Source organism: Dreissena polymorpha, chromosome 4 (genome assembly GCF_020536995.1).
Source record: "Dreissena polymorpha isolate Duluth1 chromosome 4, UMN_Dpol_1.0, whole genome shotgun sequence".
NCBI lineage: Eukaryota > Metazoa > Mollusca > Bivalvia > Myida > Dreissenidae > Dreissena > Dreissena polymorpha.
This window is the reverse complement of record NC_068358.1, coordinates 70,907,433-70,933,391: the sequence shown is the minus strand read 5'-3', so window position 1 is coordinate 70,933,391 and position 25,959 is coordinate 70,907,433. Positions and strand designations below refer to the sequence as shown.

The 25,959-nt window shown below is 37.9% G+C and overlaps 1 protein-coding gene across 4 annotated transcripts in view; it reads right to left on the bottom strand.

Annotated features, from left to right (window-relative positions):
* LOC127876381 (exocyst complex component 1-like) overlaps positions 1–25,850 on the bottom strand; it is a 54,530-nt gene extending 28,680 nt beyond the window's left edge. For all 4 annotated transcript variants that reach the window (XM_052421561.1, XM_052421563.1, XM_052421562.1 and 1 more), the window contains exons 1-13: positions 25,748–25,850; positions 17,626–17,786; positions 16,354–16,487; positions 15,574–15,669; positions 14,708–14,774; positions 13,853–14,046; positions 9,009–9,134; positions 8,343–8,444; positions 6,549–6,681; positions 5,358–5,467; positions 4,748–4,897; positions 473–575; positions 170–312 (exon numbers count right to left, since the gene is read on the bottom strand). In XM_052421561.1, coding sequence (XP_052277521.1) covers positions 170–312; positions 473–575; positions 4,748–4,897; positions 5,358–5,467; positions 6,549–6,681; positions 8,343–8,444; positions 9,009–9,134; positions 13,853–14,046; positions 14,708–14,774; positions 15,574–15,669; positions 16,354–16,487; positions 17,626–17,758 — 1,491 coding nt within the window. In that variant the 5' untranslated portion in view covers positions 17,759–17,786; positions 25,748–25,850. The remainder of the gene's footprint in view (positions 1–169; positions 313–472; positions 576–4,747; positions 4,898–5,357; positions 5,468–6,548; positions 6,682–8,342; positions 8,445–9,008; positions 9,135–13,852; positions 14,047–14,707; positions 14,775–15,573; positions 15,670–16,353; positions 16,488–17,625; positions 17,787–25,747) is intronic.
* Between the last annotated feature and the right edge of the window lie 109 nt (positions 25,851–25,959).

Below are 25,959 nucleotides of genomic sequence, written 5' to 3'. Positions count from 1 at the left end.
ATTGATAGCGTTTAAGCGGAAAGTGGTATCCCTGATTAGCCTGTGCAGACTGCACAAGCTAATCTGTGAAGACACTTTATGCACATACATTATGCCCTATTTTCCCAGAGGGTAGCTCAAATTGAATAAGAATTTGGGTTCCTATGACCCTAGGGCCTGGAATGCTTACCTGATCAAACAAGTGCCTCATGGCCATGTCACCATCTGCAACGCTGGCAGAGTCTATGCTGTGAACAGAGCCTGCGCGGTTCTTGGCATCCATGGGTGTACTGAGGCTGGCAGAGGAGCCTGATAGTCGCCCACCGCTGATGTCTGCATGTATAGCCAATCAGGGTCATTCTGATGCTTTCATAAAGCAGAATGACCCAGATTACAACAAGCATATCAGTTAAACTGATGAACGAACAAATCATACCAATTAGAAGAACAAACTTGTATATATTTGTATATAGCAAGCATATATAGCATGTACTTAGTCTGGATTTGTCTCCCTTCCCAACCGCCACTTGTTTTGCAGTCTCCAGGAAGAACTGAATTTCTTTCACGTATAGCTTTGATAGATTATTGGTGTAGACCTGAGAACAAAGACAAAACATGTTCTGTCTCTGAAAAACTAGGCTTAATTCATGTGTTTTAAGTATTTTCCAGATAAGCCAACTGAAAATACTAGTAAGATACAACACTTTCGGCTTTTATGGAATTTTTCATGAAAAGGCATCTTTTCTAAAAAAAATAATCCAATGTAGGCGAAAAATGTTCTCCATGATTAGCCAGTTCAGACTGCACAGCCTAATCTGGAAAAATTCTTTATGCACATGCATTAAGCCCAGTTTTTCCAGAGACGGCTCATTGAGTGGTTTTTATGGTGTACAAATATAAGAAAGGTAAGGCATGAACAATGTAGAAATCTTAAAACATTTTTTTCTCCAAATCAATTTTCTTACAATGTAAACAATTTTGAAGATTTCCAAAAACATTATTCTGAAGAATTACTTGACTTTTCCAGGTGCACATTTACGTCAATTTGAAATGCTTACATAATCTCAAGGTCTGAAATTTAGGCAAAGCTTGATTTTAAGAATAATATCAGTTTCATTCACCCCACCATCCCCCCCCTACAGTGTACATATACATTTGTAAGATGGAAAACTTTGCACATGGGCAGCAGAAACTTGTGTTATGACATTTTATTTATAGCATTTAACACATGTAGAGGTACTTGATTATACTCATTAAATTTGATGTGATCCATGTTGTTAGACAACAGAGTTGTTAAATAGATCAGTATTTGTAGAAGGCATACATGTGCACAATTGCAAAGAACAAAAAGGCAAAGTAGGAATAAAAACATCCACAAAAATCAGTCTCTTTTAAAGTAATGTGATGAATGCATACAGAACAAGAGCACTGCCTTGCGGGTGCAGACCGCTCATTAATTTTTCTTTTTAAAGGTGAAGGGACCTATGTCAATACTTCAATCACAAAGGAGGGAAGGAGAGGGGTGTATAGTGTGGGGGTGTGGTCATTTATTACATTATGTTCCAAAAGTAAGAAAAAACTAGAGCACCGCATAACAGGTGCCACACTCGGCTACGGGTGCAGTTTTGAATAAATTAAAGCTTGTCAGATTTTTTTTTTTAAAGGTCACAGTGACCTTGACCTTTGACCTAGAGTGACCCAAAAATGGGTGTGGCGTGTAGAACTTATCAAGGTGCATCTACATATGAAGTTTCAAAGTTAGAGGTGGAAGCAATTTGATTTTAGAGCCAATGTTCAAAACCTTAATAAAATGTTACGGTTTTAGTAGCACGACGCAGACAAAGGACGTCAGATGCCTGACAAGCTGGCTATGACAATACCTCGGGTTTTCTCTGAAAACCCCGAACTAAAAATGCAAAAAAAATATTAATTTTTTTTTTGAGGGGGAGTAAAGTGGACCAAAACACAAAACTTAACCAAATGTAAAGGGCCCATAATTCTGTCAAAATGCCAGTCAGAGTTACATAACTTTGCCTGCACAGTCCCGTTATGAACTGTTAGTAACTGTTGCAAGTATGAAAGCAATAGCTTTGATTCTTTAGGAATAAAGTGGACCTTAACACAAAACTTAACAAAATTTTCAATTTTCTAAGTATAAAAAGGGCACATAATTCTGTCAAAATGCCAGTCAGAGTTACATAACTTTGCCTGAACAGTCCCCTTATGATAGTTAGTAAGTGTTGCAAGTATGAAAGCAATAGCTTTGATACTTAAGGAATAAAATGGACCTAAACATAAAACTTAACAAAATTTTCAATTTTCTAAGTATAAAAAGGGCCCATAATTCTGTCAAAATGCACACCAGAGTTATCTTACTTTGCCTGCCCAATCCCTTCATGATAGTAAGTAAGTGTACCAAGTTTGAATGCAACAGCTTTGATACTTTATGAGAAAAGTGGACCTAAACACAAAACTTAACCGGACGACGACGCAGACGCCAATGCCAAGGTGGTGACAATAGCTCATAATTAAAAAAAAAAAATAGATGAGCTTAAAATGCAAATAGCCCTTGAACATTTTTAGATGTTTATGTTAATGCTGTCTTCACTTTCTCTCTCTCTGTACTGTTACTAGAATTCAGATCAGATGAATTGAAAATACAAATCCTATAAAAAGAAAACACATAAATAAAAAAATACATCCAGAAATGTGTCACAGACACTGATACAAACACATTGAGAAAATATTTTACAGTGGACAACAATATAAATTGCCATAACTCGTCCAAAACTGGCAGACACAATATTCCTTAACAAGAGCTGTCAGAGGACAGCGCGCTCGACTATTCGAGTGCTTGACAGTATAACGTAAGCCATCATGGGGAAATTGTTAATATTCAATAATACATTAGACAATCTTTCAAAAGTAAAAAAAGGAAAAAAAACATTTTTTTTTTAGGGGGGGGGGGGGGGGGGGGATAGGGGTGGTTGGGGTGGGGATAAGAGGGGGTATAATGTGGGGTGGGGTAATTGATTAGATGATGTTTAAAAAAAAAATTGGAGGGGGGTAGGGGGGGTGAGAGGGGGGTATAATGTGGGGTTGGGTAATTAATAAGATGATGTTTAAAAAAAATATAATTGGGGGGGGGCGGGGAGGTTTGGCGGGGAAGGGATTCTGGGTAGGGGCGTGGGGTATTGTTTGGGTGGAATCCATTGTGGTATTCAGGTAAGTGTTGTTTTGTCAAAGTAATAATAAAATGAGATCATAAATAAATAAGTTATGGCAATTTGTTCAATAATCTAAGAGTAAAAGGGGCCATAATTATGACTAATGCTTGATAGAGTTGTCTGCTCTTGTTTATAGGTTGGGGTCATGTTGGTAAAAAAGGATGCAACATATAAAAGCAATATGTCAAAGGATATAGGAAATATTTGGGGTAGTACGCAAACTTTAACATAGATTTATCAATAATATGCATATTCTAAGTATAAAAGGGGCAATAATTCTGTCAAAATGCTTGATAGAGTTGTTTGCTCTTGTTTATAGGTTGGGGCCATGATGGTTAACAAGTATGCAAAATATGAAAGCAATATGTCAAGGGTCAATGAAAATAAATGGGGTAGTACGCAAACTTTAACATTTGCTGCATATTCTAAGTGGAAAAGGGGACATAATTATGACAAAATACTTCATAGAGTTGTCTACTCTTGTTTATAGGTTGGGGTCATGTTGGTAAACAAGTATGCAAAATATGAAAGCAATATGTCAAGGGACAAAGAAAATATTTGGGGTAGAACGAAAACTTTAACATTTGCACGCTAACGCTAACGCAGACACACTAACGCCGACGCGGGGGTGAGTAGGATAGCTCCACTATATATATTTTATTTATAATAGTCGAGCTAAAAATCAAGCAATTAGGAAATCTTGGAAGAAATGTTCAATAATTAAGGATACATGGAGTGTAGCATTTAAAATGTTTTATAAGTTGTATGTATCAGATTTGAGGGCTTGAACTTTTAAGTGCATGCTTATTAAATCAGAAAATATGCCATATTTAAAGTGGCATCCAAACCTCAGAATTTATTGAAAAATCTCTATAATTGACCCCCAGTATGCTCAGTTGCTGTGAACTCTCTGGTAAGTTATCCCGCAAGGCATGCAGTGTTTTATGTGCACAATGCCCAAGACAGTTGCAAATCCCCGAAGAAATTCCCTAAACAGTCGCAAAAACTGGTGAAACTTAAACCCTTATTTTGGTTGACAATACGATTTGAAATTTAGTTAGACTGTGTAGGTACATACATTTTTGTGTATTCCCATCCATTTAAAAAAAAGGTTTTTGTATTTAGCTGTTTACATTATCAGTGTGTGCAAGCAGCTTAAACCCAGACCCTGCCAGCCTCAGACCAAAGCCGATGAAATCATAGAGTGCCTCCTTAGAACATTCAATGTTAAAGTTTGAGTGATAATCACCCAGAAGTAAAAGAGGATAAAAAAACAAAACATTTAGGACTAAATATTCTTTATTGGAAAAAACAGACATTGTACCATAACTCAGCCAAAACTTGTCCCAGCCAAAATTTCTCTCTTAACAATCTACACCTCTACAAATAAAGGTCATTCAACTTCAAAAGTTTAAGCAAGACTCACACACAAGTTAAAGAGGGGTTTGAAACACAAGTCTTGGGCCGTAAACAAGGACGTACAGACAAGTGCCATACTTGAAGCATTTCATTTTGTGGGGGTACAATATTGCATCCCTAACCTTAGTCAATTGACGGAAAGCATCTCTGTCAGACTGTTTGAGCCAAGCCATGAGTTCGGTGTAGGGCGTAAGGTCCCGGTGACTGGAATTGTGAGGCGGCAGGCGTAGATCTGAGGATTGTCGGCTCAGAGTCTCTCCCATCTCATTACCCTGTGGGGAAACAGATTTGAAATACACAATTGAACTGTTTCAAAAAACAAACAAGAGATGTGTTTGTCAGAAACACAATGCCCCCTAATGCACTGCTTTTTGCTCTTTTTTTTCCTTTGACCTTGACCTTTCACCACTTAAAATGTGCAGCTCCATGAGATACACATGCATGCCAAATATCAAGTTGCTATCTTCAATATTGCAAAAGTTATTGAATATTGCAAAACTTTAATCTAAAACTTTGACCTAGGTTAAAGTTTTGGGACAGAATGACAGACAGACAGACAGAATGACAGACGTACAGACAGACAGGCCAAAAACAATATACCCCTAATCATTTGATCCGAGGGCATAACAAATTCAAAGTTCTCAACAAAGTTATCAATTTGAATATTTTTTGAATATTTTTTTAAAATTATCTTTGAAATGTCCAGTGATTGTTTATACCAATGTGCAATACCTGATGTATGAACAGATTGTTGAGGTAATGGGATAGCCTCTTGGAGAAGCTGCTTGCAAGCTGGTTGAACTTGCGCAGCTGTTCCTCAGCAGCACCCATCTTCTTCAAGGCTGACACAATAGAATGCATGATATCATAACCTCATGTCAGAACTCAATTAGTGCTTACACTTGGAATTTTCAGATATTGAGTCATTGTTAAAAGTTCTCAATAAATATTGATAGCTGAACCTGGTCATGTTACATTTCCTGGGTAAAAAAAAATTCTTTTAAAATGACAATGACTCCATTTAAATATTTGAGCTGCGTTCTGCGAAAAGAGGGTTTAAAGCATGTGCATAAAGTGTCGTCCCAGAAAAGTCTGCACAGGCTAATCAGGGACAACACGTTCGGTCTAAATTATATTTTTGCTAAGAAGAGATTTTCTTGAAACAACAAAAGCTGTCACCAAAGGATGACTTATGCCCGCTAGTAATGCTTGATAGAGTTTTTTTCGAAACCTAAACGCAGATTTCTAAACCTTAACGCGGACCCTTAGTTCAAGGTCAAGGTGACAGGGGTCAAAATTTGTGTGCGTATGGAAAGGCCTTGTCCATATACACATGCATGCCAAATATCAAATTGCTATCTGAAGCGACATAGAAGTTATGAGCATTTTTCGAAACCTTAGCCCAAAGTGTGACGGACAGATGGATGGACAGATTGACAGAGGGACAGTCCGATCACTATATGCCCTCCTTTGGGGGCATAAAAAATATCATGCAAGCGGAAACTGTCGTCCCTCAATTAGGCTATTCTGGGACACTTTACCCACATGCATTAAACCCCTTTTTCACAAAGCACAGCACATTTGTATACTATCTGAATAAAGACTTAAAGTTTGGAAGATTGTAAGGCTACATTATAGTGTTAGTGGTCACACTCCGCAAATTTTCTGGATTGTTTAACGTTTATAACAACAGCATGTTGAGTTTCCCATATACTTTTTTTTTCCATTTGTTAGAATGTTCTTCAGACATATTAGTATCTTAACACACTGCTTGTAGAAAAGTCTGTCTAACAAGTGTTATTAATAATTTTTTAACAAATGCATAATCAAGAAAATTATTAACTGAAGAAGTGCATTAAAAGGCAACATGGAAGTCTCAGGACATCTTTGTACTGACATTCCGGTCAGATTCTACCAACACACCTGGGTGGATGGCTGCATGTTGACACCTCTGTAGCTGCTGAGCGGCCGCTGTACAATCTAGAATTCCGTTAGGGGTGGACAGGTCTCCATTAGACAATGAACTGGAATACTTTTCTTCTAACTCTAGTTGTTTCTGTTTAAAGAAATCATCATTAAGTTTTCTGGCCTATCAAGCTTCATTTGCATGTATGGCCATACAATGGGGTTCAACTGCTAAGCAGAATTGAGCAGCTATTTAGAACCTTTGCATGAACATTTACCTACTTCAATCAACAGATACAGTAGTTGCAAACAACAATCAAGATTTGACACAGTGCAAAGTTTTCCTTCACATTTTAGCTACCACAAGGTTCTCTACAACATGACCTGCAACAAGGTTCTCTCCCACAAAACCTACAACAAGGTTCCCTCCCACAAGACCTACCACAAGGTTCCTCCCACATGACCTACCACAAGGTTCCCTCCAACATGACCTACCACAAGGTTCCCTCCCACATTACCTACCACAAGGTTCTCTCGCACATGACCTACCACAAGGTTCCCTCCCACATGACCTACCACAAGGTTCCCTCCTACATGACCTACCACAAGGTTCCCTCCCACATGACCTACCACAAGGTTCTCTCTCACATGACTTCCACAAGGTTCTCTCTTACATGACTTCCACAAGGTTCCCTCTCACATGACTTCCACAAGGTTCCCTCCCACATGACTTCCACAAGGTTCTCTCTCACATGACCTACCACAAGGTTCCCTCCCACATGACCTGCCACAAGGTTCCCTCCCACACGACCTACCACAAGGTTCTCTTCCACATGACCTACCACAAGGTTCCCTCACACATTACCTCCCACAAGGTTCTCTCCCACATGATCTACCACAAGGTTCTCTTCCACATGACCTACCACAAGGTTCCCTCCCACATTACCTCCCACAAGGTTCTCTCCCACATGATCTACCACAAGGTTCTCTTCCACATGACCTACCACAAGGTTCCCTCCCACATGAACTATCACAAGGTTCTTTCCCTCATGACCTACCACAAGGTTCTCTCCCACATAACCTACCACAAGGTTCTCTCCCACACGACCTACCACAAGGTTCTCTCCCACATGATCTACCACAAGATTCTCTTCAACATGACCTCCCACAAGGTTCCCTCCCACAAAACCTACAACAAGGTTCTCTCCCACATAACCTACCACAAGGTTCTCTCACACATGATCTACCACAAGGTTTTCTTCGACATGACCCACCACAAGGTTCTCTTCCACATGACCCACCACAAGGTTCTCTCCAACATGACTTCCACAAGGTTCCCTCCCACATGACCTACCACAATGTTCCCTCCCACATGATCTACCACAAGGTTTTCTTCAACATGACCTACCACAAGGTTCCCTCCCACATTACCTACCACAAGGTTCTCTCCAACATGACTTCCACAAGGTTCCCTCCCACATGACCTACCACAAGGTTTCCTCCCACATAACCTACCACAAGGTTCTCTCCCACATGATCTTCCACAAGGTTCTCTTCAACATGACCTACCACAAGGTTCCCTCCCATATGATCTACCACAATGTTCACTCACACATGATCTACCACAAGGTTCTCTCCCACATGATCAACCACAAGGTTCTCTCCAACATGACATACCACAAGCTTCTCTCCCACATGACCTACCACAAGGTTCCCTCCCACATAACCTACCACAAGGTTCTCTCCAACATGACCTACCACAAGGTTCCCTCCCACATGATCTACCACACTGTTCACTCACACATGACCTACCACAAGGTTCTCTAACTCTGCCAGCAGTTTCTGGTGGTTCTGGTTCCTGACAGACATCAGGGTGTCTTTCTCCTTCATCATCTCCATCTGCTCCTTCACGCCCTGCAAGCACACACACACATATATAGGGGTTATATTTAGTTTTGTAGAAACATAATATCCTCATAAACTGTCTGTCCTGTTAATGATCAGTATAATCCAAAACAAAGTAGCTCCTGATATGCCTCTGGAACCATATACTGTGATGATGTGTCATCAAGTCCATTAATGAGGCCAAGACACTGTAAGTGAATTATTATTGGACACGGTAGCTCCTGACTAAAATGAGTGATGCAAATGGACAGACACAATGAACATGCATCCCCTAACGGCTCTAACTATCTTCAACAAATTATTGGGTTTAATCAACAAAGTTTAAGTTGTTCTTTAATTTTAATAACATCCAGATTTATTTTCTATAACTACAGACCTACAATCCCCTTAAATTACACTGGTGGTGGACTTATAATAATAGATGAAAGCAATATATATACATATTTGTCAGACTGACTTACAGACATTATGACCAATCCAATCAACAGACTCAAAGAAATATAAACACACTTCTTTAAAGAGGGGCCATAAAAATAATATTCCAAATGCACCCAGACAGCATGTATCAAATACCTGTAGAATTTTATCATAGGAGTCCAGTTTACTCTCTATGGTTTCAGCCTGCTTGATGCCGTCATCCAGTAGCTTCATCAGATTGAACACCTGGTCTTCACTGCCCATGATTACATGCATATTGGCCTGTCAATGACCAACATGAGAGCTGTGTTACAAGCACAACTAATACCCCAGCCAGGATTTGAAAGATATATGTTGAAGGGCAATATATGGGTCACTGGTGATGAATGAATTGTCCTGGGCATCTATATTTTATGATGATGACAAATTTTAAGTTTCAATTTAATCACACAAACTAGAAAATTGTGCCCAAAGGACATGGATGCCTCTGCTTCATTTCACTGGGCACAGAAACATGTGTTGTGGGCCACTCTTAATGTAATAATCTAATGCAGCATGTACATACTTTGTTAATGTTGCTACACATAAAACTGTTTTCACATTTGTTACATTGACCTTTAAGCACCAACTATTTGGTGCATGTCGTCTTGAAATGATGAAATATTTTGCCGATTCACTACAAAGAACAAGAGCACCGCCTTGCGGGTGCAGACCACTCATCTATTTTTCTTTTTAAAGGTGAAGGGAACTATCTCAATACTTCAATCAAAAAACATGGATGGGTGGGGTGGAGAGGTGTGTATAGTGTGGGGGTGAGGTCATTTATTACATTATCTTTGAAAAATAAGAAATAAAAATGCAAAAGTAAAATAAAAATAATTTTCTTTTTTTTTTGGGGGGGGGGGGGGGGATTCTTGGTTGGGATAGTTGGACGGTCTTTCAAAAATAAAATAATAAAAATTAATATTTGTGCTTTTTAACAATGTTTCCAAAAAAAATAATTAGGGAGTGGAGGGGTTGGGTGGGGTCGGGGGGGATAGTGTGAGGGTGTGGTCATTTATAAGATGATCTTTCAAAAAAAAAAAAAATGAAAAATTAAAATTGTCTTTTGGGGGGAGGGATTCGGGGCGGGGGGGGGGGGGGGGCATGGGGGATGGTTTTGGTGGAGTCTATCGTAGTATGTCATGTAAGAGTTGTTTTGTCAAAGTATCAATCAAATCTGATCATAAGTAACGAAGTCATGGCAATTTTTGCAAAATTTAATTATTTGACCTTGAGAGTCAAGGTCATTCAAAGGTCAAGGTAAAATTCAACTTGCCAGGTACAGTACCCTCATGATAGTATGAAAGTATTTGAAGTTTGAAAGCAATAGCCTTGATACTTTAGAAGTAAAGTGGATGTTACCACAAAATTTAACCATATATTCAACGTTACTAAGTCAAAAAAGGGCCATAATTCGGTCAAAATGACAACCAGATTTATGCAACTTGTTCCGTACAGTCCCCTTATGATAGTTTGTGAGTGTTCCAAGTCTGAAAGCAACAGCTATGATACTTTAGGAGTAAAGCGGCCCAAAACACAAAACTTAACGAAATTTTCAATTTTCTAAGTATAAAGGGGCCATAATTCTGTCAAAATGCCAGTCGGAGTTACATAACTTTGCCAGGGCCCTCTCTTGCCGCTAGGGTAAGCCACCCACAGCCCTCATGAGGGGGAATTTTGCGTCGTTTTGGGCGAAAAGGGGAATTTTAGAAGATCTTTTCACCAACCATTCAACACCTAAAATTGCTATATTTTAATGTGATTTACATAAATATACATTTAATCAAAGGTTAGTAGCACCATACCAGCTGGCAACATAGGTATAAAAGTAAAAAAAAAATTTTTGGAGGGGGAATTTTTAACTGAAAAAGGGAAAAAAGTATACTTTTTTCATGGGGGAAGCCGCCGATATTCCGAGGTAAAAAACGCCAAACGAGGGCCCTGTTTGCCTGCACAGTCCCCTTATGTAAGTTAGTAAGTTAGTGTCGCAAGTATGAAAGCAATAGCTTTGATACTTTAGGAATAAAGTGGACCTTAACACAAAACTTAACCAAATTTTCAATTTTCTAAGTGTAAAGGGCCCAAAATTCTGTCAAAATGCGCGCCAGAGTTATTTACTTTGCCTGCCCAGTCCATACATTCCAGACGTCCTGATCTCGGCGGGACAGTCCTGCTTTTGGGCTCCTATCCCGGCATCCCGATATGAGACGATTTGTGCCAACATTCGTTAAAAACAATGTAAGGTCTACAAGTTCCCTATAAAATTCGCTTTTCAAGCTCTTTCTGGCTAAAACTTACCATCACTAATCCCTTTATTGCCCCCAATTAACAACCCACTTCTACTACTCGAATGCACCAGTGTTGTTTTTGACACCTTATCAGTGATTTATCGGCAACTTATTGATTTAATCAGCATTCACACCATGGTGTTTTTATGATAGGGGTCACTAATTGCTATCGAAAGATGTATCGTACAGAAATAAACGCCACCTGCGTTTGTATTTCATGGCCCAATCAAGTCTATTATCCTGTGTATTATACAACCTAAGGTTATAAAACCTGTCAAAACACCGATTTTGTACATCAAACAAATTGAATGATGACCAATACACATTGATGTTTATCACAAATTAACCTTCATTTTCGACTGATTTTCAGAAAATAGTTTCTCATATTGCATCAATCTAAATTTAGAGTTTATTTACGATTGGTTAAATAAGAACAGTGCTCGATGCGCTCACATCGTGTCACACGATTTACATATGTTCAAGGGGATATCCCTGTACCAATTGGATGTCAAATCGAGGCAAACAGGGATACCCCACATTTCAGTTTATGGAGTTTGTTTACTTCCGGAAAATGGAGAATGTCCGTGTTCACGAAATTCTGAACACACATTTATCGTCAATAATTGGGCTGAAATTTACAGTTTTTGTAAGTAATATACTGACTACTGACTAAAGAAAAGGTAGAATGATTGATCGTTTTAGGTGTCCCCCTTTTTGGTCAAATTTCCCCGACAATTTTTTATGGAAAGTCCCGATTAGGACCTGAAAAATTCTGGCATGTATGGCCCAGTCCCCTCATGATAGTAAGTAAGTGTACCAAGTTTGAATGCAATAGCTTTGATGCTTTATGAGAAAAGTGGACCTAAACACAAAACTTAACCAAATTTTCAATTTTCTACGTATAAAAAGGGCACATTATTCTGTTAAAATGCACGCCAGATTTATCTAACTTTGCCTGCCCAGTCCCCTCATAATAGTAAGTAAGTGTACTAAGTTTGAATGCAATAGCTTTGATACTTTATGAGAAAAGTGGACCTAACCACAAAACTTAACCGGACACCGATGCTGACGCTGACGCCAAGGTGATGACAATAGCTCTTTTTTTCTTAAAACAATAGACGAGCTAAAAAGACCTGACAGTCACTCGAACAACTTCTATGTCAACTGTGACCATGACCATATATCTATGAGTAAAGTGTTGTCCCTGATTGACCTGTGCAGACTGCACAGGCTAATCTGGCACAACACTTTACGCACATACTTTCACTAATACCATATTAGGTATGTGCCCAGTGTCCACTGTGACCTTGACATTAAACTGTACAATGTCAAGGTATTTTGAAATCCCATAATATACAATAAAGTTATGACCTTGACAGAAAATGTCCCACACAACCAAAAAACCAAGCAAAACAAACACGCAGGCACCCATGAGCAAACGCATGAACACAAACGAACAGGGGTAACTGTATATGCCCTATCATTGGGTAGGCATTAAAATATGGAAGACATTTGTTCTAAAAATACCTGACATTTTGAGGGCAGACCAACAAATTCAAAACCAGAGTAACGCGTCCGTGTAAGGGTTTAATAAATAACCATTTTAAGTAAAGCATGTTATACATATACAGAATTACAACTATAATCAGATATACAATCACTTGGATCAATGTTTATTAAAATTGAACATCCAAAGATATTTTATGGAAGATGATAAAAAAACAAGCTACCAATATCACTTAAAAATCAGTATGAATAAATTTGTCTCAGAAGTATTTTGAATTTATGTCTCAGAATTGGACAACTGTAAATAAATGAACAGATTAAGTCTTAAAAAAGCTTCTTTTTTTCCAATCAAGCTAAATTTAATAAGGCCAAACTACTATATACATTATCTTCCTTTTTGATACTTCTGGCATCTTTATTCAGGGCTTTTTATTTATTGTAAAGCTTTATCTGAATTAAGTATAATTCAGTAAATTTGCTTAAAATTTCATGGAATTCCCCCCCCCCCCCCAAAAAAAATGTAACTTACATATGGGAATGTACTTCCCCAATCAGATACATCCTGTGAAAAATTATCCCCCTATAACACGCTATTTAACATCCCACATTTGAAGGCCACGGCCTTCCGATACCACTGGGCTCAATGAATGTGCCTAAAGTGTTGTACGAGATAAATCTGTGCAGTATACAGAGGCTCCCGATACCACTGGGCTCAATGAATGTGCCTAAAGTGTTGTACGAGATAAATCTGTGCAGTATACAGAGGCTCCCAATACCACTGGGCTCAATGAATGTGCCTAAAGTGTTGTACCAGATAAATCTGAACGCAGTATACAGAGGCTCCCAATACCACTGGGCTCAATGAATGTGCCTAAAGTGTTGTACCAGATAAATCTGTGCAGTCTGCAGAGGCTCCCGATACCACTGGGCTCAATGAATGTGCCTAAAGTGTTGTACCAGATAAATCTGTGCAGTATACAGAGGCTCCCGATACCACTGGGCTCAATGAATGTGCCTAAAGTGTTGTACCAGATAAATCTGTGCAGTATGCAGAGGCTCCCGATACCACTGGGCTCAATGAATGTGCCTAAAGTGTTGTACCAGATAAATCTGTGCAGTATACAGAGGCTTATCAGGGACTATACTTTCCGATTGTATTCGTACCCCGTCAAGAATGGAGAGTTTCTTGGACAGCTGTTCGGTGAATGTCTCAGCGTTGCTGATGGCGGCTGCGCACTCTGACATGAGAGACTCAATGTCCTCCTCCTCCTTGGTAGTCAGCTCCTGGTAGTCCTCGTCCATCACCATGGAAACACCCTCCTGGGTCATGTGACCTCCAGCTAGTGGCTTAATGATCTCTAAAGGACACGACAATGACAGGTGACACTAGGGTAGGGTTGTCGTGTCATTCATTTGAAAAAAAGAGCAATGGCTTGGTGATTTCTGATGAACCATTTGTAAAGATGAAGAGCGGAAATCAGGGGGCTATGCCCTGCTCCTTTAGGCTTACCCCTCTGCTGCCCTTCTCGACTGGTTTACACAAAAGGCAAATATTTCTTTTAAACTTTTATATTATTCTGCATTTCAAAAATGCCATATGATTCCCACCATTGGATTTAGCAAATTATTGGAAAATATCCCAAGACTTTCCACCCTCCCTTTTAAAAGAAGTCCTGTAGGATCCCATATAAACCCTTCAACAATTACGGCAAATACTAGAATAGAATTTGGTGCTGGGGTTTATTTACCGGGTGTAACAAAATGTGTCAATAGCTACTAATTTTAACATTTGGCTATATATGAAGATAAGTTTTAAGTCATTACATTTTCAGTTATGTTTTAATTTGTGATTACATGCTTACATCACAGACTATCTCTTTAGAAAATATAAACCTAAAAACAGCCCAATGAGTGAATACAATAAATTAACTTAGTTTATTCAAAAATATGTAAAAAGTGTATGTTGAGGAAATGATTAAGTGAATACAACACGTCTTTAAATTAATCACAAAATCTCACCTTCGAGCAGGGCCTCTGGAACATTTTCAAACTTTGGTTTCATGTGCTGAAGGTGCCGTTGTGCATGCTGAAGTGAAAATACAAAATTGTTTGCTATGCAATATGCATGCTCAAGACCTGCCCACATAATCCCGCAGTCTGGTCAGGAGCTATAAACTCACAAATTATTTTCTAGTCTAATCAGCAGAAATGGTAGCTACTTGCTACTGAACAGATGTGCAGGCTAGTCTAGAGGTAGACTGGATGCATATTGCATGATGTCTGTCTTATGTGTAACAATACGAGGGAAACACCATATTGGATGATAAGATTATGGGAAGACTTTGATTGATAGCTGTCAAGGGTGGCCGGACTGTGTAAAGCTGATAACTTAAAAAACTTTAAATCTTTGATTCTGGGCGGGTATGATTATTGTTTGTTACGCTACAATAGCGTGGATGTGATGTACTCTAAATGCATGAAAATCAGGATCAAACTAGTAATAGCAGTTGAAAATCAAGGTGTCTGCCCAAAATCCAAGAAACACAAACCAGTGAGCACGCATGTTTTTCAAGGCATAGTTACCTGTAATATGATTAAATTAAAGTGGAAAATTGATGTTATTAAATGGAATGTTGAAATAAAGTTATATGGTTGAAGACTTATGAGGCAATTTTTCTTTTAAAGGTAAAAACGCTCTTTAGTCTCCCTCTTGAAATGTAATAACCCCAGTGATAGATTAAACTATAAAAATTTAACAGTGAAGCTAACACATTATGGAAAGTGTTTACAATGTTTTGTACTGTTTTGACATTCTGATATTGACTTTGAGAAACATAGCATTTTGTTTGAAATTCATTAAACAACAGTAAGAAATCCTCCTTTACCTTCCACAAACAGGAAATGAAAGCATTCCTCTCTAAAACGCTACTGGCTGTCCATTTATAGACCTTCTCCAAATGGAGATCAAAGTCTGCATGCTCCTGCAATAGGAGAAAACATTGTACAATTTATACTAGTTATCCATGTACAACACATTTTCTCTTGAACAATCAGCTATGCTGCTTGATCTACATGTGTATATAAATAATGTAGTTGTATATGTTGAGTTCATCAACACACTTAAATTCAAATTTATGTAGATATTGTATGAGGTCTATTGCAAAGTTGTCTTTGCAATTTTATTAGCCCATTTATGTAAATTGACACTTGCAATTGTTTATATGTTAAATGAAATGTTCCACAGAATTGATGCCCTAACGCCACATGTTTGGACACAGACAAATCCACTGTGTCACTTATAGGGGACAAAAGGACAAATAAATATAAATATTAAGATCATTCAGCTGTGAATGTTTTAGCAAAATCAGCTAAGCAGTTAAAGAGGACCTGAAAACACAAACTTTTGAGTAAAGATTGCATTGATTCTATAATTGTGACATTATTCCTTTTGTATGATAATCTTACCACTAAATTCATTCAGCTGTGAATATGCATGCGTTCAAGTTAAATGCTTAATGTCTCCCATTTCATGATGGCATAAACAAATTTAAATCTTATAACAAGATAAGCATATATATAAAAAACAATATTTATAATAATTGAATTTCCTCTCTGATGATAAAACCACTTTGAGGTTTATCATTGTACATGTTTTTGGTACAGACCTTATTTGCATCTTTTCCATCCACCACTTTAAGGTCTCTTAGGGGCCAAGTCAGCTTTTTCTTGTACTTTTCCTTATCTGACTTCTTGACCAGATAGACATTTACGTGGCTTACTCCATCAACATTGGTGAACACTGAAAATAGTTCAATTTTACATATTAAGATGAAAAAAACACACACTTGTTTGATGGTTTTTGTGAAGTAAAATACAATTTTTGTAACAACAATGTGTGTACAGTACCAACCCATGGGAAAGAACCAAAAATCTTACCAAATTTGACCTGACCTTTTTCTTCTTTAAACATTGTTACAAACAATAGAAAATACCTTTTATTGAGTTTATTGTTGACATTATGACATTCACAATGTTGAACAATTCTAAATGCAATAAAATAACAACAAAATGTACACCCGTTCTATTACAACGTATTGTAAAACTTACAATTAAAAAGTGAAAAAGCTTTGTGATTTTTTCTACCCAATACACCAGAAACTTGTTGTGTTGCCAACGTGACGAAACAATTTGCAATATTTGACTGGTTCTAAGACTTGCAGTTTGTTATGTCACCAGCCTAGATAGCAAGTTCGACTGGTTGGCAAAATCCATGTTATTTTTAAGTTAAATAATCTTGTGAAATGAAAATGAAAATAAACCAGTCTGTATATTTTAATATTTCTTGTCTCGTTTTCATTTATTAACCAAAACTAATTTTGACAAATTGTTTGTAATTATTTGTCAGACACAAGGTCCAACAATATCTGGAAAATCACCGGACCTCAGCAAGTTTAGTCGGAAATGTCTTAGATCCGAAGTCTTTCGCATGGGTTGACAGTGCCATACAACTGAATGTTATTACACAATTGTCAAAATAATCACAATGTGCTATGTGAAATAAATGTTCATAATGGGTTTTCATTAAGACCTGGGAGCCTGATAAATCATCCTGTTTCTTCTACCAAAGTAATAAACAACACCCTGCTACTTTAAGAAGCTTTACCCTACTTTCGGAAATCCTTGACCAACTTAAAAACTTTACAGGATCTCCTTGAACTCTCTCTGTGACAAGCAGGACTAAATGCATTTGCGAAAAGTGTCAACCCAGATTAGTCTGTGTACTTGATGGCTGCTCAGAAGTGATCTCATTTACACTAGAAATTCCATAAAACGAAAAGTGTTTTTCCAAATGAGCCTGTGTGGTCTGCACAGGCTTATCTGGGATGACACTTTATGCAGATGCTTTAAGCACCATTTTCCCTAAATAAGACTCATACCAGCAACACACAAAAAGCTCTGCTTGCTGCTCTTCTTCTTCTTGCCTGCTTGTGCGACATTAGCAATGCCTACAAGTCGCTCATCATTCGGGAGAAATAACTCCTTCTGAAGAATGTTTTTTATGGTGGTCATTTTAGGCTTGGCTGGAGTTATCAGACATCTGAAAATAAAACAACATATGTGTCATCACAGTGCTTTGAGTATGCAGAACAATTTTATACATACAAAGCAAACAATAATCTCCTTTCCACTATTTAAAAAAAATCACATTCAATGTGTTCATCATGAATTCACAATAATGTTAATCTTTGGAATTAGATTTGACGTGTTTTTTTATATCAAATGTATATCATCTGATAACAGCAAAATAATCCATTTTGTTGATAGCGTCAAACTGCCATCTTGAAAGTAAGATTCTGTTTGAGTCGTGGTTTCTGATTGCCAGTTCCAATTTTAAGATTTTCATGCTATAAATAGCCTTTAAAATGATATTGCAGGGGAGGTTAACGTCTTATGAATTCATATGACATCACCGAGGGCGCCAGTGCTTTTTTTCCTGCAGGGGTTTTTCTTGCCATTTTGGAAAAAGGAGTCTGGTCAAATTGGAATTTTTTTAATTGATTTAAGTGACACATTTGGGAATTATTTATTGACAAACAGGACTAAAGTTATGTATTTTGTAGGATATTTAAAAAATAAAGTTGAGATAAAGAGTCTAATAATCATAAGTCATTAGAGACTTCTTTGTTTTTAAATTGGGATTTTTTAAAATTTAGGTTTGGGATCAGGTCCGTTTGCTTTAGGATCGGGTCCGTTTTACGGCCTTTTTTACATATCAGAAAAAACCTGCCTGCCTTAGTGAATCAGCCTTGAATTTGAGGAAATATGAGTTGGGAAAATTTAAAATTTGTGAAAAAACAAGTCCTTCTGAAAATTGTGAAAACGTTTATGTTCTGTTAACATCATTATTATTGCCGTTGTTTATTATTGTCAGTTATACATTGAAAATGCAAAAGGTTGAATCTTGATTGCGCTTATGTTTACTTGAACAACCAAATTTAAGTGATTATATGAACACCTACCCATTATGAACAAGACATAAAGGAGAAAATAATGTTTGTATTTGATAAGAACATATCGTGTTATGTTTAATTACGATAATTACTTGTTTATGTTGCATTTATTATCAGAAAAACAATGGTGACTTTGTTAAGTTTTTCTGAGGAATGAAGTGCATAATGTGCGAATGTTTATCAAGTGATTTCACACAATGTCAATTCCACATACATGCTAGATGTCCCGATAATGGCAAGACATTCCTGCTTTTGGGGTGTTTGGGGTGTTTGTCCCGACATTCGAAAACAAGAGGGCCAAGATGGCCCTAGTTTGCTCACCTGAGAGGAGGCATGTTCATTCAATCTTTACCAAATGTCAAACTTGACCTAGATATTGTACAGACAAACATCCTGGTCAAGTTTTATCATTATTTCATCTGCGAGTCATGATCAATATACCTATGAAGTTTCATGATCCTAGGCGTAAGCATTCTTGAGATATCATCCAGAAACCATTTTTCTAAGTTGAGTCACCGTGACCTTGACAGCCATTGTGTGAATATGTTATTTGGCACTGTGATCTTGACCTTTGATATAGTGACCTGATAATCAATAGGGGCCATCTGCGAGTCATGATCAATATACCTATGAAGTTTCATGAACCTAGGCATAAGCGTTCTTGAGTTATCATCCAGAAACCATTTTACTCTTTGAGGTCATCGTGACCTTGACCTTTGACCAAGTGACCTGATAATCAAAAGGGGTCATCTGCGAGTCATAATCATTGTACCTATGAAGTTTCATGATCCTAGGCATAAGCGTTCTTGAGTTATCATCCAGAAACCATTTTACTATTTCAGGTCACCGTGACCTTTGACCAAGTGACCTGAAAATCAATAGGGGTCATCTTCGAGTCATGATCAATGTACCTATGAAGTTTCATGATGGTAGGCATAAGCGTTCTTGAGTTATCATCTGGAAACCATTTTACTATTTCGGGTCACTGTGACCTTTGACCTAGTGATATGAAAATCAATAGGGGTCATCTACGAGTCATGATTAATGTACCTATGAAGTTTCATGATCCTAGGCCTAAGCGTTCTTGAGTTATCATCCGGAAACCATTTTACTATTTTGGGTCATCGTGACCTAGACCTTTGACCTAGTGACCTGAAAATCAATAGGGGTCATCTATGAGTTATGATCAATGTACCTATAGAGTTTCATGATCCTAGGCCTAAGCGTCCATGAGTTATCATCCGGAAACCATTTTACTATTTGGGTCATCGTGACCTTGATCTTTGACCTAGTGACCTGAAAATCAATAGGGGTTATCTGCAAGTCATGATCAATGTAGCTATGAAATTTCATGATCCTAGGCATAAGCGTTCTTGAGTTATCATCGGGAAACCATATTACTGCTTTGGGTCACCGTGACCTTTGACAAAGTGACCTGAAAATCAATAGGGGTCATCTGCGAGTCAAGATCAATGTGTCTATGAAGTTTCATGATCCTAGGCATAAGTGTTCTTGAGTTATCATCCGGAAACCATTTTACTATTTCGGGTCATAGTGACCTTGACCTTTGACCTAGTGACCTGAAAATCACTAGGGGTCATCTATGAGTTATGATCAATGTACCTATAGAGTTTCATGATCCTAGGCCTAAGCGTCCATGAGTTATCATCCGGAAACCATTTTACTATTTCGGGTCATCTTGACCTTGACCTTTGACCTAGTGACCTGAAAATCAATAGGGGTTATCTGCAAGTCATGATCAATGTAGCTATGAAATTTCATGATCCTAGGCATAAGCGTTCTTGAGTTATCATCGGGAAACCATATTACTGCTTTGGGTCACCGTGACCTTTGACAAAGTGACCTGAAAATCAATAGGGGTCATCTGCGAGTCAAGATCAATGTGTCTATGAAGTTTCATGATCCTAGGCATAAGTGTTCTTGAGTTATCATCCGGAAACCATTTTACTATTTCGGGTCATAGTGACCTTGACCTTTGACCTAGTGACCTGAAAATCACTAGGGGTCATCTATGAGTTATGATCAATGTACCTATAGAGTTTCATGATCCTAGGCCTAAGCGTCCATGAGTTATCATCCGGAAACCATTTTACTATTTCGGGTCATCGTGACCTTGACCTTTGACCTAGTGACCTGAAAATCAATAGGGGTTATCTGCAAGTCATGATCAATGTAGCTATGAAGTTTCATGATCCTTGGCATAAGCGCTCTTGAGTTATCATCCGGAAACCATCTGGTGGCCGGACAGACCGACATGTGCAAAATAATATACTCCCTCTTCTTCGAAAGGGGGGGGGGGGGGGGGCATAATGAGAAAACTGCCCCCCTCCCAGCAGCCATGTTATTCAACTGACCAGAACCATTTTTGAACTCATCTCTCGTATCAAGGAAACAAATGTTCTGAGCAAATTTCATGAAAATTGGGCCAAAAATGTGACTTCTACTGTGTTCACATGTTTTCACTATATACATATAGAGAAAAATGCCCCGCTCATTGGCGGCCATGTTTTTTCACCAATCCCGACCATTTTCAAACTCGTCCAAGATATCAATAAAACCAATGTTTTGACTAACTTTCATGATGATTGGGCAAAAATTGTGACTTCAAGAGTGTTTACAAGGTTTCTCTATAGCCAAATAGTGAAAACTGCCACTATATACATATAGAGAAAAATGTCCATGCCCACTGGCGGCCATGTTTTTTCACCGATCTCGACCATTTTCGAACTTGTCCGAGACATCAATTGAACCAATGTTTTGACCAACTTTCATGATGATTGGGCAAAAATTGTGACTTCTAGAGTGTTTACAAGGTTTCTCTATAGCCAAATAAGGAAAACTGCCCCGCGCACTGGTGGCCATGTTTTTCAACGGATCGCAACCACTTTTGAACTCAACCAAGATATCATTAAGACAAACATTTTGACAAAGTCACATGAAGATTGGGCATGAAATGTGAAGGTTTTTCTTTTTTTTGACCTAGTTTTTGACCTGGCACAACCCAGTTTTGTACTCGGCTGAGATTTCATTGGGACAAAGCTTCTGACCAAGTTTCATGAAGATGGGACTAGAAATGTGGCCTCTAGAGTGTTTACGAGCAAATGTTAAGGGACGAACGGACATACGACGGACAAAGACCGGTCACAAAAAGCTCACCTGAGCAATCAGGTGAGCTAAAAAACGACATACGTTTTATAAGTTCATAATAAAATTTGCTATTCAAGCTCTGTCTGGCTAAAATTACCATCGCTAATCCCTTTATTCCCCCCTATTTACAAACCAAAGCTACTAGTTGAGTGATCCATTGTTGTTTTTGACACCTTATCAGCGATCCATCGAAAAATTATTGATTTTATCAGGCATTCACACCATTGTGTTTTTATGATAGGGGTTGCTAATTGCTAGCGATAGATGCATCATAGTGAATTGGAAGCAGACTGCTTTTGTATTTCATGGCCTAAATCACGCTTAAAGATACTATTATGCGGTATTCTGTGTATTATACCAACTGAGGCTTACAAACCTGTCAAACATTGATTTGGTATATCAAACAAATTGAGCGCTGACCGATACATATTGATGTTTTAAATAAATTTACTTTTGTTAGAAAATAATTTGTATATATTACATCAATCTAAATTTAGAGTTAATTGATGATTGGTTGAATAAAAACTGTGCTGGAAGCGTTCACATCCCATTGAACGAATACACATGTGTTTACTTCTGGAAAATGGAGAACGTTTGTATTAATGAAATTCTTTAACACATTTATTGTCAGTATTTGCCAGAAATTATGAGTTTTGTAAGTAAAATACTGATTACTGACTACAGTAAAGGTGACATGATTGATCGTTGTATCCTTCATTCCTATAGGTTCGTGAATTCCTATTACCAGTATTTCGTGATTTTTTTTATGACGTAATTTTTAAGCCGTCCGTGCACTGCACGCGTCCGAATTTGATACAGTTTCAAGCCGAATATATTTTTTTGTCAATAAAATCCGAAAAATGAGGATAAAGAATGTAAGGAGTTGTACTGTCACCATAATAATTGCACACACAATGAACAAAAAATTATAATCCTTTGAAAAAAGCACCTTTTAAGTAAAATATTTCCAATATGTACGTTTCGAATAATCCGACTCCTGTGTTTACATTTGTCAAGGTCAGTTTACTGTACATTATCGACTCGGGTCGGCGTTGTCATATTTTAGAGGCCCGTTAAGGGGTTTATCGTATACACACGGAAATCAATTAAAATCTTATTAACGCAACGCGGATTTTTTAATATTGTAGGCCAATACTGAGAGATACCATGGTAGGTTTAGATCATACGACCCCGATATTTTGCTAAAAGCAGTAGAGGATGTAAAGAAGAAAAAACTATCTGTACGTCGAGTGGCGCTACAATAGTCCATCACCTATCAAACCTTAAGGGCTAGGATTAGTGGACGTGTAGATCCTAACAAGTTCCTAAAGGAGACCATTTTTACAAATGACGAAGAGTAAGGGCTTGTGAAACATGCGGAAAACTACGCAAGGCTTGGCTACGGTTAAAGCAATACAGCCATGCGCTTACCTGAATGCACTTAGCCCTTGGAACAATGTGTCAGCCTTCAGGAAGGCCGAAGTTTACCCACTAAACAAGAATGCCGTGCCTTCAGAAAAGCTCATGCCATGCGAGTCATTCCGAGTCTCGAACTCTCTTCAGAAGTTACAAGCAGTACAGGCTGGCAAGCAGGCAGTTGAAGAGTATCTCCGGGCAAAAACAGAGGCGCCAACCTCTATCACGTGCAGATGCCAACAGAAGATTTCAGTGAATACAAAACCAAAACCTGGCGGGAAATTGGTAACAAGTGATGCATATATCGAAGAGGTGGAGATGTACGACGCCAAGAAAAAAATGCCAATACCGTCACATCTCAAAGCCAGATAATATGTAAAAGCCCAATGCCGTCAACAAGTGGCATACAAAAATTGCACACCAATATTGTTAGTAAAGACTCTGATACCGAATCGGACACGGACGAGTCCGAAAAATGTTGCGTATGTGGACAATTTAGTCCAACAAATCTGGACACAAGACCGCACATAAAAAGCTTTAATTGGGGGCAGTGCGACGAGTGTGGGCATTGGGTCCACCTTTCCTTCTGCCATACAAAATCGGTGCTGAGAAGAGGAGACAGTTTCCCTTGCCCACACTGTTGTAAAAATTAAAAGTTGTTTTGCACCGTTTATAAGTTATGCATTACTTAATAAATTGTTAAATCGCTGATCATTAATTATTCATTACATTCGCTTGAATATACCATTTGAATGCATTCAATGTTCATACTTTATACCTTATTTATTAAATAAGTTCATTATGTATCAAGGATAAGGTAATCGCAAGATAGAGAAACGAAAGACTCTGCGTTTGCCTCAGCAATTTCCCCTCACAGTAGAGCGCGTGAGTTCGACCAATCAAATTCACGAACTTATAGGAAAACGTCTAAATGTCTAGCAGATATTGACTTCCAGCTGTCGACTTGAAAATGAAAGTTTATTGATGTTTCGCATGTTTTTTGACGAATATTTTTATTTTTTTTATGAAACATGGATATTTTCCCTTTTGAATTCACATTTTTCTTAATAATGCAGACGTTCGTTGTACGCATGCGCAAGTTTGAATGCGTAGATGGCCGAACCAACAGGAAAAGTGGCAAGCTGTCCCTCTTTTGTGTCAAATGTCCCGACATTTTTTAATGGAATGTCCCGATTTGGACCTGAAAATTCTGGCATGTATGCAATTTTAACATCTCAGTCAGATTGGCATCATTGGGGGTAGTTGCAATAATTCAACTCGCAGCTTAGGCTGAGAGTTGCAATGCGCTCACTCTTGTCCATGGGTGCAAAATGTTATCAACAATTCAAAGGTAAATGAACACTGAAACTGCAAGAAATTAAAATTTACCTATCTAAACCACAAACTCATCCAAATGGTACCATTAAAGCAAGAAATAATTGATTTGTATTGACTAAGGTTTTGTTTTGTACGCTGTATCCGCCATATTGGAAATTGACCCAATATAGGTCAGGTCGCATTACACCAATATTTTGTAGGTCGCGTTATGTGTTGGAGCCAAAAAGTCGATAACGATGTGGTATTAGAAACAGAATATACTGTTTCTAATTTACACATAACAATGTCAGCGAGAAAAGTGTGTTGAAACATCGTCGTGTGTTTATCGGATGCATGCAAAGGTAGTTGCAATAATTCAACTATCAGCTTTATAACCCAATGGGTTGCTGATAGTTGCAATGCGCTCTCTCTTGGCCATGGGTGCAAAATGTTATCAACAATGCAAGGGTTAAGGAACACTGAAACTGCAAGAACTTATAAATGTTTACCCATCTAAACCACAAACTCATCCAAATGGTACCATTAAAGCAAGAACTAATTGATATTATTGACTTATGTTTTGTTTTGTATGCTGTATCCGCCATATTGGAAAATTGACCCAATATTGTTAGGTCGCAGTACACCAATATTTTGCAAGTCGGGTTATGTGCTCCAGCCTATAAATTCCATACAGAATACACTGTTTCAAATTTAAAGATAAACATGTCAGCGAGAAAAGCGTGTTGAAACATCGTCATGTTTTTATAGGGTGCATGCAAAGGATGACATCAGTAGGTTGCCATTCAGGTAAATTTAACATGTTTATGAAGTTTATTCATTATTTTCCTCAATTTGTCTCGAACAACGTCTGTTTAGTGAAGCGCATGAATTCGCTGCGCTTAACAGCACCCATGTTAATGAAGGGGTGCATATGGACTGCCAGAGCCGCCATAGGAAAAATTATCAAAGGTTCTGGAGTCCGTTTATATGGACTACATTGGGGGAAGGGTGTTGCATACATTCGTTATTGAATATTGTATACGCCCATAAAACGATTAATTAAAAAAAAAAACAAGAACAAAAACAGAAGATTAAATTGTATATTATAAATGTGCAAGAAGACAACACCATTTTAATATGCCCTTACCAATACAACGATAGAATTGTATAATTTCAGTTGTTTATTTTCATTTTGCAGACATTTGCTTCCGGTTTGATAACGCATGCGCATAAAATAACACGCTGTCATGTGCCTACGCAAAATAGAAAATAAGCTGTTTTTATAAAACAAACGGAAAAAGAAAATTATAAAACATTCAATAGCGAAATTACTCATAATTATTTATAATTCTACGATTT